The sequence below is a fragment of the Microtus pennsylvanicus genome, chromosome 11 (assembly GCF_037038515.1).
Source record: "Microtus pennsylvanicus isolate mMicPen1 chromosome 11, mMicPen1.hap1, whole genome shotgun sequence".
Classification (NCBI taxonomy): Eukaryota; Metazoa; Chordata; class Mammalia; order Rodentia; family Cricetidae; genus Microtus; species Microtus pennsylvanicus.
In genome coordinates, this window is record NC_134589.1 from 84,793,157 (window position 1) to 84,814,267 (window position 21,111).

At 47.7% G+C, this 21,111-nt stretch overlaps 1 protein-coding gene across 2 annotated transcripts in view; it reads right to left on the reverse strand.

The window, feature by feature from the left end:
* Slit3 (slit guidance ligand 3) overlaps positions 1-21,111 on the reverse strand; it is a 593,809-nt gene that overhangs the window by 380,753 nt on the left and 191,945 nt on the right. Inside the window, exon 1 of one of the 2 annotated variants that reach the window (XM_075941331.1) lies at positions 7,425-7,525. The exons of the other annotated variant lie outside the window; for it this stretch is intronic. Coding sequence (XP_075797446.1) covers positions 7,425-7,510 — 86 coding nt within the window. The 5' untranslated portion in view covers positions 7,511-7,525. Of the gene's footprint in view, positions 1-7,424; positions 7,526-21,111 lie in introns of those variants that run through there. 2 annotated transcript variants of the gene reach the window in all.

Consider the following 21,111-nt stretch of genomic DNA (forward strand, 5'->3'; position numbering starts at 1 on the left):
CAGGCCAGTCTTATATACATGACATCCGCGACCATGGATAAATCCAACCTTGCAATGTGCCCTCACCCCCATAAAAAGAACCCTCCCTTTGGTCATCCTTTCTCATGTTCTGTCATTGTTCCTCCTCCTTTTAATGTTTGGGGAAATCTCTTCTCTTTGGGCTTAGGCACGAGAAACCTTGTTATCTTAGAAACCTGGCTAATGGTAGATAAGTGTTTTCCCAGACTCTCGCAGCAACAACCGCAATGGATCAGCCAAGAATGAGGGCTATTCCTCAAAGAGGCAAGAATTTGGAAGAATCATCTCTAAAGGCAACTGATAAAGGTCTAGTTCTAGGGCAATGGGGCTAGAGAGAGCTGCACGCCATTCCCTTCTAGAGATGTCTGACAAGCACTCTACAGTCTCCTGAGCTAGATGAAAAGTCAGTGTTTTCCTCACAGGGCAAGGCTCATGGGTGATGCTGGATATTGTGAGCCAAGTGTGATTTCTACATGGCATTTGCTTGGTCTTTAAGTAATTCTAAAGGATGCTCAATATCAATTTTTTAATATATTTCTTTTATGCTTAAATTACCTACACTCTGGTTCCGTGGCCTTCAACTAGGAATTCGGAGAGACATAGTTCTGGTATAAACAACACTAACGGAGATGTCACAGATGAACATCTACTGAGTGTCTCCCGTCCCAGGCACTATCCAAAACGTTGTCCATGCAAAGCTCACTTACTCCTCAAACATATCATGTGAAGCAGGTCCTCTGGCAACCTAAGTTTACAGCTTGTGGAAGCAGAAGCTCTGAGAGACAATTTTCCGAAGGCCCCTTCTCCTAAGAAGCAAGCTGCAGCAGGGGATGAAAAGGACAGCCATAACCCTGGGGTTACTGCAGGGATGACAACATTTCTGCCATTGGAAAGCCTTCTGATGTACGGCTGATGATCATCCCAGGGGGACCCAACTGTGGCTTGGCCCTGGTCTATCACTGATACAAACGGCTGAAAGAAGGGCTCAAGTACCTGTTGCCACCCCCTCCCACTCCCCACTGCCAGAACCGCTAAGAATTGCAGCCCTAGGACAAGCTAGCTGCTGGGAAGGCAGAAGGTGCTCTCTGAAAATGTCACCGCTGACCTCTTTAATCGCCACCCTGTGATCGAATTAATTAGGCTGAGAGCCTGGAATCCTGAGTTACTCTCACACCTGGAGTGGTTCTCTAACTTGGGAAATTCATTGCAGAAGGCCAACTGTCAGAGAAGAGAGTCAAGACATAAACATAATTCATCACCCAGAGACTCTGCTTATGGTTGGTTCACCATTGGCCACCTGGGAGTGATCGATGGTCTCCTTGTTCTCATTTTGGACCAGACACGTGGGGGTGTAGCTGGGTTTGATACTGCCATCATCATTTCTCACCCCATGAGAAAATCTAAGGTATCTCTGTATACCTTAGGGGGAGAGAGGAGAGGCCTGTTGATGTCAGGATTTCTGAGCATTTTCTTGAACCAGTGAAACACACATATACTGGAGAGAAAATGTCTTTCTGTACCATAAATGCCAAGCCAGACTGCTCTCTGTAGGTGTGGCCCTGGTGCTGCTGGTGTATGTGTGTGTCGATGCTAGGAAACATTAAAAATCGTCTCCTAAAATCTGGTGATGTTGGAGGCGTTTTGACAAGGACTGTTGTCTAAAACTCCAGGGTCTGGAAAGTACTCATCCACACTCCAGCTTGGTCACAGTGGGCCCTGTGAGAGCTCTCTGTGCTGAAAATCTGTGGTGTGTTAACGGACCCTGGTTCGTTTAAGGTAGAAACAAAAAGACTCCGCTTCTGATGCGTTAGGAGAGAGGTATTGCGAATATCATTTACCTCCGCAGTGGCTTTGGAATTTCAGAGCCTTAAAGATCTGGCTTTGCTCTGTGTCTTCTCTCAGATTTCGGCTAGTTCTTTCTCCGCACCACTCACAGAGCCACTGGCTATGGACTAATGATTAGATCTGTGGTGTCTGCCTACAGCTTTATAACCCCACAAATCCCAACAGTGGGGTTTATGTATGTGTTGGGGGGGTCTTACATTTTAGAATGGGGTCAAGATGGGAACACCCAGTTTCTCTAAGAATCTGCTGTGTGAGAGGTTAGCATCCTTTCACAAAGCTAAGCCCCTGCTCCTTGGATGACTACGCACAAAAGGAGCCCTAGGAAGTTTCGTACAATAGACGCTACTAGCGCTTGTGCTGGGGTGGGTTGCCCCTGGCCCGAGCGATGCTGAGAGGCCATGGGAAAAAAGAAGCCTTGCATTTCCCCCGTAGTTTATGAGGAGTCTTATCAAAGGCCAGTGGCATTAAGGGATTTTTCTTTAGATTTACAAGAGATCAGAATTTATTCTGTAGACTGTGATGATTAACCAGAGCCTAGCACATAACAAGCATTCCACAGTAAGTAGTCAGACAAGTGCCTTCTGCAAGCTTTGACGTCAGGAAAATGACACGGCTTTTCTCCTGAGGCTCTGCCTGCAGCCTTCCACTGCAGTGCAGTTTGGAAGCCTCTTCTCTTCCAAGTTCATGTTGAAACCTAATTGAACCGCAATGATACGGAGAGCTGAAACCTGGGAGCGGAAGGGGTAGCTCAGCAGTGGAGGGCACTGACTGCTGTTGCAGAGAACTTCAATTTGGTTCCAGCCCCTAAATCAGGCGGCTCACAACCACTCCAGCTCCAGGGACTCAAACGCCTCCGGCCTCTGCAGGCACCTGCGCTCACATGCGCATATCCACACACGCTGGATGCACACGTATGCCTAACTAAAAATGAAATTCTTCAGAGGAATTGAAAGCTTCAGGAGGTGATTGGAATAGGAGGGCTCACCCTTCATGACAGTGTTCAACGCTGTTATGAAAGTGATCCTGGGAGGGGTTGCTCTCTCTGCCCTTCTACCTTCTGCCATGTGATAATTCAGCAAGAAGCCGTCACCAGACTCCATTGTGATTTCCAGCTTCAGAGCCTCCAGAACCACCAGAAAATGAATCTGGTCTTTATAAACCACTTACTCTCACGTGTTTTGTTACAGAAGGACAAACAGACTCCACCACGCTGTCTTTGCTTCAGTTTTTCTTTTCTATTTTCCCTTGGTTTCTCCTGCTTTCGTTCTCTACGTGTCCTTCTTGTTTGGTAAAAGTTCTTTGTATGCAGTATGTATAACTGGGGAAGAAGTTTCCAGAATCTTATACTTAACCTGGGGGGGGGGGCAGTGAAAATTAATGGGCAAGCCCGGGAAAGAGAAATCGAGGATTCAAAGATGAGACTCTTTGGCATCACACCCTCAACTCTTTCTGACTCCAGAACAAACTTTCCAATAGCACGGGACTTGGGCGGGGTCGGGAAATAACAATAAAAACGTTTCCCATTTACCCTCTTAAACAAAAAAGAATACACTGAGATAGAGAAAGAACAGAAAGGCCCTCATCCTGCTGAGACTCAGCATGACAACACTGAAGACTCCAGAATCCCTCCCCCTTTCCCCCTGGGAAGCAAAGGCTGCCTGGATCCCAAGGTGTTCAGCTGTGTTTGCTTGGATGGTTGTGTACACCAGAGAGTGACAGGAACCCTGCATGTTGCACACCTGCCTCCTTTCAGCTCTATTTTGTGCCTGTTTGTTTGGTTTGGAGGTTTCACAGTCTTGAGCTCAACAAAGAAGGCTCTACCTTCCACCTTTAGTCTCTAGGCAGACAACAATTCTATGTATTCGGTGAAAAGGAAGAGTCTAGCTGCCCAGGCCACAGTGGAAGAGTCAGAGATAGGATCTTGAGTGCTGAAAAAGAAGAGGAAAGAAAGGGAAGAAAATAACGAGAGGAAGACTAGGAAGAGAAAGGAGGAGGAAGAAGAGGAGGCTGATGGTTCCTGTACCTCCGTGGCACCATCCACATATACACATGGGGCTCTATGGACACGGAGAAGGTATGTGGATGTGGTGGTGGGGGGCGGTACCGTGGATGGAAAATTACTAAGATGAAACATAAAAACTTGATCAAGTCTCAGGGATCCAGGTACCTACTAGCCAAACTCACTAGGATTCTTGAAGAAGCAGAACCCAGGCAAACCCAGAGACCAAGGAGGCTCTGACAGTAGCCTGACTAAGGAGCCACTGAGTCTGTGTCCAGTCAGGTTGACTTAGCGGACAAATGCCAGTCACTCCACTGGGCCCTTTGACATGTTGAGAATTTAACCTGTAATAAAAGAATGCTTTAAGGGAGGTACCTCTCGCCGGGCAGAACCATTATTCTGCAGGTGAATTACGATTCTACCTGGAAGAAAAGGAAAAGGTACCCAAGGTCTCAGGAGCTGGAGAGTGGGTCCCTGACATCAGGGTCCCAAAGCTGCACACCCTCCAGCTTCCTTCCAGGGGAAAGGTACAAGGTACAAGCCAGCAAATATTATTTCCTCTTCTTTAAAAACAAACGAACAAAAACCACACTAAAGACACATCTATGGAAACTATTTTCAATAATCTTCCCTCTTCCCCAATCTCTTGGCTAGTCTACCCTTCTCTGTATCCAGGAAGATCTCCTTAGCGTCTGTCATCCATCCTTCAAGCTTTGCGTAAGTCGAGCGGTCTCTAAACATCACCTCTGGATCGCAGGGCATTGCTGGTACACTCAGATCCAAGGTGAGTTGCAAACACGCTAGCTTATGAAGCATCATCACCATAGCGAGCATCTGCAAGGGGCTTTTCTGAACAGCCATTTATCAGATTTCATGGATTTTAGGGGGTGCGGAGAGAAGAAGAAAACACCAGAAAAACTCAGCTCCCTTGGAGGAGCTGCTGGGATAGCCTCCACCTGGAGCTTCTGGTGGAACAAATGCAGACAGCTCTGGGGCTGCTGAAGCCCCGTCTCCCCCTTGCTCCCCTCCTTCTGGTCTGGGATCCTTGAGTATGGCCTGGGAGAACAAAGGGCATCAGAGACTCTGTGGAACAGGCCACTTACAAAGAAGGAAATTTCTAAGGCTGAACTCTGCTTCTTGCCTCTGGGGTTTTCATAGTAGGGTGTTACACTTTTCTCTTTCCTGAGGGTGGAGGGCACGAGGCCCAGAGGTTCCTGGGAGGGAGAGGAGTGGGGCTTCAGATAGTGAATGCAGAGGGTTTTGCAGGGTCTCCACTCTTAGGCTAGGCCACCACTACTGACAGGGACCCGTAGTTTCACAATTTGGAATACCTACCACGCCCTGGGGAACTGGTAGGAAACTCTGGGCCTTTGTGCCAACTAGGGTCCTAGTCATGTGCCTTGTACCATGGCTAACCTGGTCTGTACCATGGGGGTTTTGTGGCATGTTTTGGAGCAGCCGAGAGCTTGGGGACATTCATACATGTGGCACCCAGGTCCTGCTCTAGAAAGTCACGAGTCTTTAAATGATCTACTCAGCACACTCACCGGCAGGTAAGGAGTCAGAGGTCCTGGCTGCTGCAAACATGACAAAATAGGACTCAAAGTGGGCCACAGTTCAAGGCAGGTAAGAACGCCCCAAGTTTAGCACGCCTTCATCTGTGGACAGATCATGTTCTTTTCTCTCTGTCATGTACTGTTTTGGTCTTCATAACAACAAGGAAGCATCGATTTATTTTTAAAAAAATAAATAAAGCTTAGGGGAGCTGAATGATTTTCCCAGGGTCACACCATCACCAAGCCGGCATTTACACAAAGTGTGAGCCTAGGGCCCCCCCCACACACACACTGTGCCACTGACGGAACTGTAAGGAAACAGACACCCACGACCCTTTTAACACAAACAGCACTCATTTTGTAGAGGAGAGAAACAAAGCTAGGAGTGGCAAAGGGATGTGTACTAGGTAACACAGTAAGTGTCCTTCACTACGGGCCACAGCTTGTTACCATGACAACAAAACAAGCCAGCGTTTCCTATGTCAGTCTTAAACCTGCAAGTTTTCTAGGTTTTCTGTTTTTCTTTGTTCTTTACAGTTTAAGTTTCTGTTAAACATCCAATTAAAAAGATGTTGAAGTGTTCTCTTTTTTTGAAGACTCGTGTGTGTGTGTGTGTGTGTGTGTGTGTGTGTGTGTGTGTTCCCAAAAGCCACAAGAGGGCACTAGATCCTTCTGAGCGGGGGAATACAGGGAATTATGAGGCAACACCAGCGCTGGCTGAGTCAGGCTTCAACCAGCAAGCGCCCTTCACCACTAACCCATCTCTTCCTCCACACGAGAACCTGCTTTTAGCACTGTGCACTTATGTCTCAGCGAGCTCTGAGGAGGTTCAGTGAAGAACTGCAAAGCCATCTCTCCACTGACTAAACTGCAAATGCTTCAGAGTGTTTGGTTACTTGTTCTCCCCCACCTACCCTCCCGGCACTCAGGGGTTTGGAAAAGTGTCCATCTGTCTATCTGTCTGTCTACCAAAACCTTGTACAGAATGGGAAAAAATGACAGTGTCAGGACTGAGAGAATCAGAGTCACTCAAATTTGCCACTTACTTGTCCGGTATATAAACCAAAAACCATGAAATAAAAGTGTAATCGTGATAGAGATAATGATGGAGTTTAATGCTTTTCCATTATGCCAGTACCTTACATCAGCAGCTATAGGCGAGTGACCCTCTTCCTAGTGAAGTCCCTCCCCCCACCTCCTACTAGAGCCTGAAACAGGGCAAAGGCACAATTAGAATCTAGTAATTTTTTCTTATGAGTCCAAAACAAATAAAGGAACCACAGAGACAGATATACTGATTGTGTTAAATGCTTGTCCTATATAACATCCAAAGTGGAAGCTTGGGCCCCTCAATTGCCTGTGAGAAGTACTGCCCCTCAATGCTATTTGGGACCCAACTGGTCACCCAATTTGAGGAACAGGACACATAAAGGTTTCAAACCAACAGAATAATTGAGTCCATTCACAATTCCAAGTCTTGCCTTGGTACCAGAGGTGACTGGTTCTAGACACCCCATCTGCAGATGCCCACATTCCTTCTGTGAAGCAGTACAGTGTTTTGAAGCCTACTGACATCTTACTGGAGACTTTAAATGATTTCTATATGAATTACAATATCTCATACAGTAACAATTGAATGCTGCATGTTTAGAAAATAGTGACAAGAAAAATATGAGAAAGAATATGAACATGTTCAGTAGAGACAAGATTTTTTTCCCTCAATATCTACAACCCACAGTTGGCTGAATATTGAATATGTCCGTGGAGGACCCAAGGACATGAAGGGCCGGCTCTAGGTGTATCTGCATTTACCAGCCAAATACTCTTGGCAATTTGGACAACATATGCCGTGCACATGCAGGAGCAGAAGGATAGCCCTGTACCCTCATAGAACAGCACCACAGGAAGGATTCTGAGCGAGCTGGCACTCCCCCACCCCCGCAACAAAACAACAACAGAAACCATTTTACTCCCTACCATGTCCCTCCCACTCTGAGCATACACACCTGCAAGCCAAGTAGCAGAGGAAACGGAAGTGCCACCTGTGAAGGCTTAGCGCTTGTAGCAAAAGGTGCTGGGTGCTGAGTACCATCAGCAAGCCTCAGTAAAACTTAACAGGATCCGAAAAGATGTGATCTGAAGCTACAAACTGGCAAACAGGAAATCATCCCTGTGATCTCCAGCTCTTCAAAGGGCCCCTCGGCAGGCTGCGTGTTTGTCAGTTCAGGGTTTAATGGGCCATCTATATGCACTCAATGCAGGCTCAGCAGGGAAGCCCAAACACTGTCTGAGGCAGCAGCAACCACCAGCCTCTGGATAGAACCTGCCCCTGGGTGTGGATTGCCACAGCTCTTCAGAAACTATTCCGCCCCTTCCTCGGCGCTGACACCCAGGGGCCAACTGACCCAGAATCTTCATGTCTGGTAGGCAATTAAGTAGGGAAGGCTTGTGACTGACTATTTAAAATACCCACCTGGAGCGAAATCACCCCTCGTGGTTAGCTCTTCCTTATTTCAGAACAGCTGGCTCACAGGCCCTGCACCTCACTTCTCCCCAATTTGATACTTCTCTGAAATGTACTCGTGGGAATATAAGAGTGAAGAAAAGAGCCGTGGGACCCTCAATCCCTGTTGCAAGTGGGGGTGAAGGGTGCAGGAAAACCCCTTTATATCCCAGTGTCTACAAACTCATAGCCTTGCTCACTCAAGCCTTTGGGATGACACTGGTTATATTCATGGGAAACAAAAATGTGGGTCCGAGCTTCCATTTTAGAAAGGGAAATGAAAGAACACACACACACACACACACACACAACTTCTACAAACTTAGCGGCAGCTGCATTATCACTAGGCCTCCACCCTTGATCAAGTTGTCCTGGGCTGAGCAGGGCTGCCCTATCTCAGGGCCCAGGGCACTGTATCTGGTCTCTTTAAGGTTCTCCCTGTTGAAGGCACAAAGGACTGGAATGAAAGCCAGCTAAGCTGACCTCCCCTGAGTGGAAAGGCCCCTTTTCTTTGCCTTTACAAAGACTCCCTGTTGGCTGGAGGAGCCCAGTTCCCTCCACTGCCCCCTGCCCAGCTGCACCTACTTGTGTTACTGGCGTGCCCCGCAGAAGCACCTAACCTCTAGAAACAGCTCTTAGCTACCGTGAGCTCTTACCAAGCTCAACCCATAGATCGGTTTCTCCTGGCTTCAGAGACCCAATCTCCTGGGTTGCCATCTGCAGCCAGTTCTCCCCAGACCCTGATTCTTTGATTTCTTCACTTCCACTTCTATCTAGGCTTCCTGGGACCCTACAGGAACAACAAAGTGTCACTCGGAGCTGGAGCAGGTCATCTGGAAACACACGTGGCTGAGTGCACTCCTGGGTGATAAAAGAGCTTCCTGGTCTAGCATAGCATCTCTGCGGAGCAAGCTCACTGTCTTTGAGGTTGCTGGCAACCCCAGGGCTGGAACCTTAACATCATCTCACCCAATGGGCAGACCTGGGACATACATGCAAACGATTGCATCGGTCAATTACTCCCACCTAAAATCATCCTTGCAATAAACAGGGCAAAAGGTTTCCCCTTGGCTTCTCTGGTCTTATGCTACTGAGCGATAACCTGCAAAGTGTAAAGGTCTTTTAATCGTCTAGATCCACTCCAATTCCTCCAATCCAGGTCACAGGAGTGGCTGTCTAAGCCTAAGTGAAACTAATGATACAGAAAGAAGGACGCTACTGCTGTAGCTCGGAACTGCCTGGCGTCAAACCCGTCATTACTGCACCACTCCAGCCAGGCAGTGGCAACCTTAACGGTGTCTGAGAGGACGAGGCAGTGCCCAGCCAGTCCCAATGTGGGACCATCTTCTTGGACTTTGGGGTGGCTGAGCAGAAAGTTCCTTCAGTGAAGACACAGTGAAGAGAGGCAGGGTTCAAAGGACAGGCAGAAACAGCCTAGGTGTTCTGGGCAGCCTCATGGTGATTTTGACCTCCAGCTACCTCAGCGCCATCACCTCTCCTGAAAGCTCCCAAGCAAGACCTTAATTCTGTGGAGAACCCAAAAACATTCCTCAGAGGTTGGATTCCTTAACGAAGGTGCTAACCCTCTTCTGATACCAATGGCGCTTATGCTCCCAGACACTGGGTCCTTCTGAAGTTGGAGTCTATGCTAGCATCAGTATTTTTTCTTCCAGGATAATGGTTAAAGCCACGGAAGAAAAACTCAGGGGCTACACTAGCCAACCACCTCATTTTGCTACAAAGAAAACATGAACGAAACTGGATGTGGCAGGTCATGTTTGTAATATCAGCGTTTAAGAGCCACAAGTTCAAGATCCACTTGGTCTAAGGACTAAAACATTATATCAGTTAAACAACAATCACACCAACCAACCAAACAAAACAAAAACAGGATCTGGAGAGAAGGCTCTATGGGAAAGAGCATTTTTGCATAAACTTGAGAACCAGAGTTCTGACACCAGCACATAAGAAGCCAGATACCCTGCCACAAAACCCTGGGACGCCAGCTAGGAGGGACGGACACCCTCTCCTGGACGTGCACAGGGGCATGCACCTGGGCATACAGAGACACAGACACAAATACATCAATTTACAAATAAAAAAATATATTTAAAAAAAACCCCAAGAAATGAAAAGAAGGAAGCTTGACCAACTTGGAGCTGGAGCAGACAGACGGCAAGGAACAGAAAGGGCAGCCATGGGGTGAAGCCCTAGACATCTCCTGAGGAGTCTGCTGCTTGGGTAGCTCTCAGAAAGGCCCTGACAATTGTCAGCAGTCTCCCAGGCCACAGGGCCTGGAAGGGACCGGCTCTGGAATGAAGCACCTGTGGCAGGCTTCCCTCTAGGTCTTGCTGGTTAACCACTGAGCCTGAAAATCCATTTACAAAATGAACATATGAAATAGGCTCGGCCTGACTAGAAATGTAAATGAGAAACACACAGAGATGGTATTTCTTTTTGACTGCCCACAGAGCAAGGATAGAATACAAAAATCATTAAATAGCTGTCAATACTAGCAGGGCGCCCAATAAAGCTGAACCTCGCAATGCCTGCTGGTGAGAAACTGGTACCAACTTCGGAAAGGAGTTTGATAACAGCATCAAGGGCCTGAAGAATACACAAGCCCTTTATTCTTTCTCCTTTTTGTTCCCCAAGGTCTCAACTCAGACCTACGTGCCCCTACTTCCCAAGTGCTGGCATTAAAGGTGTGCACCACCACTGCCTGGCCAAGTTCTTTATTTTTTTTTTTGTCTCATCTGCTCCCCTCCTTCTCTCCTCCCACCCTTCAACCCTCTCCCACGGTCCCCGCGCTCCCAATTTACTCAGGAGATCTTGTCTTTAAGTCCTTTATTCTTAATTTGCTTTCTGGACGTCCATTTTGATCAGAAATAAGGGCAAAGGTCAAGGCCCACATGCTTATTTTCTCACTATTAGCGAAGGTTGACCATCCCTGACGAGGCATGCTTGGAACCCAATGTGCTCCAGACTGAAGGGTTTCACATTTTACAGTCTTCGCAGAGACGTCAGCAGTAGACATCTTTAATCCAAAACTATGAGGCTCTTCCAACATCCAGAACTTTTGGAGTGTCCTAATGATGCTTGATAAATTTCCCATTTCAGACTTTTAGATGAGGGTGCCGACCTGCACAGGCAACACACCGGCTCTAAGTATCCGCAGGAAGAGACTGGCTGGTGGGCGGGGAGATGGACAAGACTGTAGAGGGAGAGACAGTTCCGCACCGGGAAAGCTCCATGGGTCAGCACACTCAGAACGTGGTCTGTGGACCAGAGCTGAGGCTGGAACGGGCTGCTCTCAGCCAGCAGTGAGAGTCAGCAGCTGGGAAATTGAGTAAATGTGTACAAGTTTGACACTCGACGCCCTCGAAGCATGTTATTTTGTCTTTCGCAAAAACAAAACACAGGACCCTTTTCCCACAGTTTGAGAAACAGCTCCTAAGTGGATTGGCTGGGATGGGGCGGGGGGAGAAGTATGAGGCGGAAAGAAATGACAATAAGGGCCCAGACATGACTGAAGAGAGGGACCGATGATTCCTTAGCACAGTTGGAGGTCTGGCTGCAAGTGTGGCCCTCCCTTCCCAGGTGGGTATGGGCTAGAGAGTCGGGGGCCAATCGCTCCTACCTGCCACTGTTCTCCAGAGCAGAACCACCTGTGGAGGTGCAGGGAAGGGACCAGAGGTCTGTACTGTGCCTGCTCTGGGACTCTGTGCATCCAGGAAGCATGGATGCCTTGTGCATTCAGGCTCTATCTGCCAGGCCAGTAGGAGGCAGTGTTAGGTAAACCATGGGCACCCCAGTAAGTACCACAAGAGCCCTCATACTACTTTTGAAACACTTGAAGTAACATGTCACCATGGTTCTGGAATAATTTTGTTAGAACGAACACACACACACCAACAAAGGTATCTGTAATACAATTAATGACAGTTAGTACTGAAAAGAAATGGGCCAAAATATAGATAAAGATCGATGATGTCATGAGTCATTTTTTTTCTAGTTTCTTTTATACTTTCTGCATTTTTTCAAAAATTTACAGGGAGGATAATACACCTTTGACAGTCAAGTAGAATTTAATCCTTATGAATAAGGAAAAAAGCTGTTTCCCTAGACCAATATGCTGAGTTCTAATTTGACATTCTCTCCCAATGCCCCCACCTTCTCTGTCTTCCTACTCTTCTGTATACAACACACAGGGCTTTGCCTGCTTTGGAAAGGTATGAGTTGGGAGGTCAGAGGTCAGAGGGCCAGAGCACCCCTAGAAGACAACACTAATGACAGTGTCCCTGGGGACACACCACGTTGCTGTTTTGTGGGCAGATGTCTCAATTTTCTAATACAGGAAACACAGGCGCTGGTTGGAAAAGGCAGGGACCAGTCTGTGAGGTGCTGGGGTTCGGGGCGGACAGTGGCCGCCATGAAAGGGAAGATAAGTCTGCCCATCTTTGCCAGGTGGCTGTGGCACAATGGGGGTTCTAGGAAGCTACAGTGTGACATGTGCTTATAAAGACCCATCAGGGTACCGGCAAACGGCTGTAATGTTCCCTATTCTCCAAAGTTTATTCTTAGGAGAGGTTATTCTTTGACACAACAGCAGCAGTAATAATAAAACCAAAAGATGAAGACAAAGAAATCACAGCACAAAACCCTTTCCATGGCAACAGCATTTCTGAACTGGGAATTTTTGGCTCACTCGAGAGTAAGCAAGACCCATCAGAAGGATGCAGTAGTGGGGGAGGGACAATACTCACATCAAAACCCAGGCTTCTTTCAAAGAGTCTGGATGGTGTGTCCCCACCCCCACCCCACCCCCACCCCGCTCCACCTGTCTGTGCATCAGCATCTCCCGGGAGCTTTGAGAACTCTGATACCAGCAGCTGAGGGAATCTCCATGGAGAAGCCGGGATCAGTGTTTGGAACACATTTGTCTAGGTTGTGACTCGGTCAACTTTTGTATTTTGGCTCGAATTTAAGGGCTAAAGAAGTGTGTTGCCAATTTCCACACACAGCCTGTGTCTCCTCTACCTTTCTCCCAGCTCTGGGGTCAAGGTCATTAGGAAGGAAAGGTGATGAACCAACCCCATGTGTTGGAAATGTCTAGAAGCTCACAGAAACCATCCCTAGTTCTCTTATATACCATCTATGTGTTGTGTGCGTCTTCATTTTCCGAGAAGAGTTGCTTTTGCTTCCCACAGGGCTGGGAGGGCTGAGTGTGGGTCTTTCTCCCTGCTCTCCTGTGGTCAGGATAAGGTATGCTAAGACATGTTATCTTCCCTACTGCTTCAAGGAAACACTAGCCTTCGACTCTTTTCCAATACCCAGTCCCACACAGCCCCTCTGCCTTTACTGTCTGCCCTGCTGGTAAGCCCTTCTCTCTGGGTTATGGTGCCCACTCACCCTCGAAAGCTCCAGCCTTCATCAGGACTCCTGTACACACTACAAGCTGTCTCTTGAATGCCTGAGCAGACAGATCTCCTACCTCAACCCTCAGATCACCTCACAGGTGACGTCCTCAGGGATGGCCATCAAAAGTTACATTTCCATTGCTGGATGGCCTGGATCCGCTTGGGTGGTGAGTTGCCTAGGCACAGAGGAACAGCCGATGAGCAGATAACGGGCTTCAAGATAAGCTGAGCACCAGCAAGTCTCCCTGTCTGCACTTTCAGACCAAACAGGGGACCTTTGCAGGCAGAAAAGATCCCCTAAAGTTGTATGAGTCCTATAATCTTCAGAACCCCTGAATATGCTTTTACTTGACCAAAAAGTAAAGGTTATCTTAGGTTCTAAAAGATGTGATTAGCTTATGGCAGTGGTTCTCATCTTTCTAACGTGTGACTATTGAATACAGTGCCCCATGTTTTAGTGACCCCCTAACCATACAATTATTTTGTTGCATAGTATGGAATTGTAATGTAAATATCCAGGGTGTGGTCCTGTGGGGGTCACAACCCACAGGTTGAGAAACACTGGCGTAGGCGTGCTGGAGAGGAGATGCTTCTCCCCGAGTTTCTGTGTCAACACTAGTGCTGTTGGATGTGTTCTCACTAGAGAGGAACACACGTGAAAAGGTGACATGAAGCAAGAACAAGCGTCGGTGGAGAAGCTTATCGGGGTGCAAAAACTTTGCAGCACCCTCCACTGTGATCCCCTTTTGGGCCACCGTCCCTTAATGCTGAGGTAGAACATGCATGGTATTGTCTTATCGGTCCCATTGCTGGTCTCCCTGAGGATGGGACTGCATCTTGGGGACACAATGCCTCATATCACAGCAGAGCCACCAGCAAATAGTTTATCTCTTATTGTAGAAGTCCAAATAAAAGGCTGAAGAAAGGGCTCAGCAGCTGAGGGTTTATTGCTCTTGCAGAAGACCAGCATTTGGGTCTTGTCACCTACAGCAGCAGCTCACATTCACCTCTAACTCCGGCTCTAGGAGATCCATTGCCCTGTATTGGCCTTGGTGTAGACATCCATGTATGTGTATATATATTCACACACACACAGAAACACACACACACACACACACACACACACACACACACGTACGCACGCATGCACATAAAATCTTTTAAAAAATGCTACCAAATTATAATGTTTTCAGTCATTTCCCTTAACCCTGCACACCTCTATCCTATAAACCAGCCTCTTCCCCCAAGCCTCTGCAAAGGACAAGTGTCCTCTGCACCGCCTCCCAGTGGCATTTCTGGTCCCGCTCTTCCCATCCGTTTAGCCTGTGACCTTTAGGAATAATGGTAAGCCACGGAAAACAAAAGGGCCTCTTCCATCTGGCTTTTCTCTCGAGTCACACAACTCGCAGCCATGGGCCAGCCAGGTCAAAGTTCCTCCCTAGTCCCCTGTGTTAACAAGCTGGAAGCTAAACAGCACAGTGTCTTACAGCATTTTCCTGAGCAGTTAATTAACGAGGGGATAAGCTACCTTGACAATCACAGAAGCAGGCAGCCTGGTCAAGAGGGATGGGATTAGTTTCCAGGGTGACCATAGGGAAAAAACAAAGAGGGCCGGCTGGATGGGGGCTGTGGATCCCGCGCGCAGCGCCGTGCCTTGCCGGGTTCTCTTCTCCACGGGGCAGAGCGGACGTGTGCCACGCCTAAGGCACGGCTGGCTCGGCCTGATAATTAGTTATCGCTCGGTGCCCACACTGGATTGAAAGGCTGCTCGCAGATGGTGTGGGACAGGCTGAGGGCCCTACTGGAAAGCACAAGCCCGAGCTGAGAGTCCAGGTTGGAAACACGTTCCAGTGAGTTCACTAATCCAGAAAAGTGACTCCAAAGTGGGTGGGGTTGGTAACAGCAGCAGTTGCTAAAGTCAGGGGAATCGAGTAAGGAGTCACGAGGAATGGCAACATTTGGAGGCCATGCAGATAGGCCATCCAGCCCTGTCCTGCCCTGCCCCGTTTTTATCATGTTTATTTGGTGTCAGAGAATAAGCAGAAATGGGGTCAGAGAGATTGGCTCTCATAGAAGATATAAGTTCGGTTCCCAACACCTATGTCGGACAGCTCACTATGGCCTGTAATTCCAGCTCCAGAAGAACTTAATGCCTCTGGCCCCTCTGGCTACCTGTGGACATGTGTCCAGACTTACACACACACACACACACACACACACACACAGTTTAATTTCTTTTTTAATTTAAACATTACAATCTAAATGGGAACGTTTCTAGCCTTTGCAGCTGGGGAACAGATAGTTGACCTAGGCTCAGTCAATCAGACACATCAGCCTCGGTATTGGCAAAACAGTGCCAGGCAGCACGGAGACTTTGGGGAGAGATGGATGGCAACACACTTTCCTTCTGAGGCAACAGAGCCAGGCAAGCTTTCTGTGCTCAGGACCTGAGCCCCGTGTCGGGAACCCCCTCATCTCCACTTCCTCTATTGAGGTCTTGCTGTACTGACTCTCCTCTTATTGGACAAACGAAGATGTCGAGGCTCGTGACATGAAATCACTTGTGCATGGTAACCGAGCGTAGCTTTGTGCCAGAATCCACACCCAAACTGTTTTTCAAAGCCATTATTCATTTCCTAGACCACCTCAAACGCGGCAGACTCAGAGACAAAAAGAGGCTACACACTGTGGTCAAGAGAATCGTTGCTTTGAAGGAAGAAGAAGTCAAACTATAACCTGTGGGGTCAAGACCAGCCTGGCATTGTTTTCCCAGAATGGAGTCTTGTCTACTCATTTCACATGTAAGCCTCCTGGAGATACTGAATTGTAAGGATGCTTGAACCCTACAATCCCCAAACAGCCTCACGTTTACTTCAGACTATCTCTGTGGTAATGGCTAATAATACAATTTCAATGCTTTGGAAACAGTTGTCTTCTCCTGCTACAGGATAAGGGCAAGAAGAAGTCTGTACTGGCTCAGTACGTAGGTACTGCATGGCTGACCACACCACACATGGACTAGATGGTGGGACCAAGGCTCAGGTAAGGAGCTCCAGAAAGACTAAGGGTCCTTGGTATGACAGAGGCAGGTCCACATGTCATTTCATTCATGGGAATATACACAGAGCCGGGCACATGGCAAATGCAAGTTTTGCCTTTTGGAAATTCTTGGGATTTAATTTTAAGATTTTCAACCCACAGGTGGGTGAATCCATACATGTGGGACATAGATACAGAGGGCCGCCCGTGCAATGTTGACTAGGTTTGTATACCCACAGCAGAACAGTAGTAAGGGCAGAGACCACGTGTCCTGAAAAGGCTAACATCTTTACTGTCTGTTACATCGTGGTGATAGCTTGCCCACAGGCCCCTGAACCCAGGGGTAGAATGACTTAGTCATATCATTTAAGCCACAGGGATAACCCTGGGGTGGGGCAGAAGCAAGGAAGCTGCCTTCTATACAGAGATGAAGATAGGAGAACCTCTCTCAGCAGCTTCAACCTTGACTCTGTAATACAGGGACTGGACCAGGGCCCTGTATATGCTAACCACACCTAAATCTACCAGTACCCTTTATAGTTTGCATTTTTGAGACCAGGTCTTTGTTAAGTTGCTCAGGCTGGCCTTGAGCTCACTCTATGGCCTAGGTGGCCTTGAACTTGTGATCTCCCTGCTTCAGCCTCTGTATTAGCTGGACTTGCCTAAACCGCCAGAATCCCCCCCCCCCCCCAGACAGGCTGTAGGCTAGGTGGCCTGGGACTTACCCCCACTTCCTGTTTCTGTGCTGAGTGTTCATACCTAGGACCCACTCATCTCAAACAGCACCCTACTACTTCTTTGTTTTCATTGTATAACTGTAGATCACACTAGGAAGCACATTTGTCTTCCAGTTGACTTCCTAATGTTAAAAATGTGGATGCTGACTAATATTGCCACAAACCACATCCGACCGGCACTCTTCCATGAAATGGCAGTGAATTTGAAAACACACATGCCCCTCACTGACAGAAACCAAGTCTAAAACGAAATCCGACTGCTTTGGAAGCCATGAGCGGCATGCATTTTCTGGTGCCCTCCTGTCAGGGCATTACAGGAAGAAATTAAAATATTAAAGGCCAGAGAAACTGTAAAGAATAAGAACAATCTCCCTACCCAAGTCTGACCAGGCAGATGGACTCCAGTTCTCCCAGTGTGGATGAGTGTGGTCTCTCCACCTGCTACCTCTCTTAGGCCTGGCCCGCGGTGACATCATGTGTAACACTAGTTTCTCCTAGCACTCTCCACTGTGACAATGACTTCCCACTGTGACTATTACATGCCTGCCCTCATTGTCTCCTCCCTCCGACTCCATTCATCTGTCTTCCTTGTTCTGGGACACTTCCATCTTCTCAGCACATACACCCACCACACCCTTCCTCCCTCCTCCCAACCGTTAGAACTATGTCTGTCCTTCAAGAGTCTGTCCATGTATCCTATGTTTTATACACAATGTTTTTCTAACCAGTTTTGATGAAACAAGGCGTACACAAATATATTTTCCTGGTCACAATGCAAGCTGTAAACGCAGTACAGATAGGACAAAAGTCCTCTGAGCTCCTTCCCTACGGCAAGCATTGTTATCTATCTGTTGAACATATTTTTCCATCCTTTCTCTGCTTTTACATATTGACACATGGCCTGGCAGGAGATACATAGTATGTTTCACATGTTTCACACAAATGGGAACATCCTTGCTTTTTCTCCCACTCCACAATGCCTACTGGAGATTTTTCCTCATTAATCCCTGTAGACAGGATGCATTCAAACTGTCACAGCTGACGTAGATCATTCCTCTGGTGAGGGATCTTTAGATGGTTTCCAGCTATTTGAGAGTCAAATAATGATGTAATAGATATCGTAAGCATGCCTTCCAGTGCAGTGTCTTTCTCCAGAGTGTGTTATATGTTACTTCGTTTTCTAATTGTCTAGATCAGGGACGGTGAATGCTTTCCTCGGGAAGGGCTGAGAGAACATATTTTAAGGTTTGCAGGCCAGCAAGTGGAGGGTCTGTCACAACTACTCAGCTATACAGATATGTAAATGAGTGGATGTGGCTAGGACCTGATACAGATGTAAATAAAGATTTACAAAGAGAGGTACTGGGCAGAGTTTTGTTTGACATCACAGTCTACTGTCCCTTGGTGTAGCGCCTACCTTCCAAGCAGCAAATCATGTGTTGCTTCCGGGATATTTCTAGGCTTCATACCACAGCAGGAGGATTATAAACCTTTACAGAGCTGGGCCACATCCGCTGCTCCACACCCACTAACGTTATTAGTTCAATTATCTCTTCCATACTTCAGTGAAGCTGCAGGACCAGCATCCCGGTGATGTCCATTGAAGCTGTGCTCCTAAGTAGAGCTGGAACTCACATGGAGGAAACAGGGCTCCAAACCTGTGGTCTCTTTTTTGTTTTTGTGTATTTGTCTGTTTTTAACCATGACTCTACAGTGCTGTCCAACTGTGAAGGGGAGGAAGAGTCACAGTACAGACAGGTGAGAGAGAGCCAGCCGATCATTCACGCCCCATGAATCCGATGGTTCTAGTGAACCATCTCCCTGGGGACACGCCCTGCTATACAGCTGAGACAACTGAGATCACTGCCATGAAGGCCACTGTGGCTCAGCACCTAGAACCAATGCTGAAACAATCACTCAGCTTCTCTTCCTAATGCACACACCTGTGCCCTGTGCATCAGGCCAAGGAACTGACTCCTAACCCTCTGTCTTCACTTTTGCCCCTCGCCTGGTCCAGGCCTTCAAGATGAGCCATTAAGGTGTGAGCGGTTCATCCACTAAAGAACAAAGTGATGGAGGGATGAATGGCTGGATGCATGGGTAGACAGAAAAAAAGGGGGGGGCAAAGAAAGGAAAGAAGGCAAGAGGAAAAGAAAGAAGAAATGATGACGCAGGAAGGAGGAGGAGAATTCTGCTGGGAAATGTATTGCATTATTTTTTATTCATTAGACATGCATTAATCTCTGAAGGGATGAAGATTATTTGGAGTAATAGTGGGGCAGTTGGTATGGGGGTGGCTGTCAGGTTAACAATGGCACTTTATAGTTGGCTTTGAACCTCCAACGTTCCCCAAACACTATTCCTCGGCTGTGCTTTGCCAGGTCCAAACCTTTTCCCCAGTCTCAATCTGGATAATCAAGGATATTTTCCATTCTGCTGCATGGCAGCTGAAAAGCCAGGGGCTGCCAAGGCCAGCGCATTTACAAAATATAAGTGGGACCCCCAAGGGGCCAGAGCTGGGGTCATTCAAAAATGTTCTTAAGTCTTTTTTTTTTTAAATTCTTTTAGAAAAATATACTTGGCAGGTGCTTTCTCCTCATTTGGGACAAACCTTCAGAGGAACAACCTCAATGAAAGAAGGTGACACTGTTGCCCTCACATTCTTTGGGGACTGCCAGGGGCCTGGCTTGGCTTTGTTTGTTTTGGAGAGCTAACTTCTCAAACTCTCCACGGTGCTCCAATGTTTTGGGTCATTATTCAGTCACAAATTACTCTAGCAAGAATGTCCATGGAGGGCTGGAGAAATGGCTCAGTGGTTAAGAGCATTGCATGCTCTTCCAAAGGACCCGAGTTCGATTCCCAGCAACCACATGGTGGCTCACAACCATCTGTAATGAAGTCTGGTGTCCTTCTGGCCTACAGACATATATGCAAACAGAATAGTGTGTCCATAATAAAAAAATAAATATTTAAAAAAAAAAAAAAAAAGAATGTCCATGGAGCCAAGTGGCTAGGTTTCTATCTGTGTACAAGGCACCTCATCTTTTTGAACGGGGCGGGGGGACCTTCTGTCCAAACCATAAATGTGTGTGGGCGCCCACACCCTGCACACAATCAAGTGTATTTTTGGCCCCAGTGTGAATCCTGTCCTAATAGATTCTGAAAGTCTTTTCTCTTAGTAGAGGCAGGATTTCCTTCCCGAGCCCAGGCGTAGGGGAGATGTTTTTTCAGCATCGAACCAGAGGCTGAATAAATCCTAGTGTGCACAGAGGATTCCATTCCGTCGGCAGGTTCTCTACCTATTCCGCACACTGCGTGATCCCAGGTTGCAGGTTTTCAACCCTGACAGTTCTAGTACGGGAGATGTTGGGTACGGTTTACTAGATGTGACATAGCACAACAAACAGGCACAAGAGTCCAGGGAGCTGGAGCTGAGACTGCTGACAGGCCCACCTCAGACGTGCCCGACAACGTGAAGGTTAAGCACAATGGCTTCTGGAAAAGCTGTCACTTGATCATTCGAGCCCCTTACTGGACATGGGTCATAACAATGGGACAATTGTTCAGGCAGAAGCAGCCCAGTTCACATTTTTCCAGCTCGCTCGGACTTTTCTCTCCCAAAGGGGCATTTCTTGAGAAGCCAAAGGAATTCGGCTGATTGTATCTCCAGCGGGCCACATTCCAGGGGGTAGGAGGGTCACACACCTGGGCTGATGGGGACGTAGAGTAGTGTGCTCCAAGGTCAGATGGCAGATACCTGCCCTATTAGCAGCGCGGATTCTCAGGCTGCTCTTGGAGGCCCACAACCCATATCAAAAACCTGCTACTGTCGCTCGGCCTTCTGAAGGAGGCCTGGAAGATGGAGCAAGCCTCTTCCCAACCCCACATCTTCTCCTAATTTCTCTGCCATCCCGTTTACATCTGACCTACCCCACCTTATTTCTGAGGGGATGAATTTGCTCAAGGAAATGGAACCTTCTATGTGGAGTACACC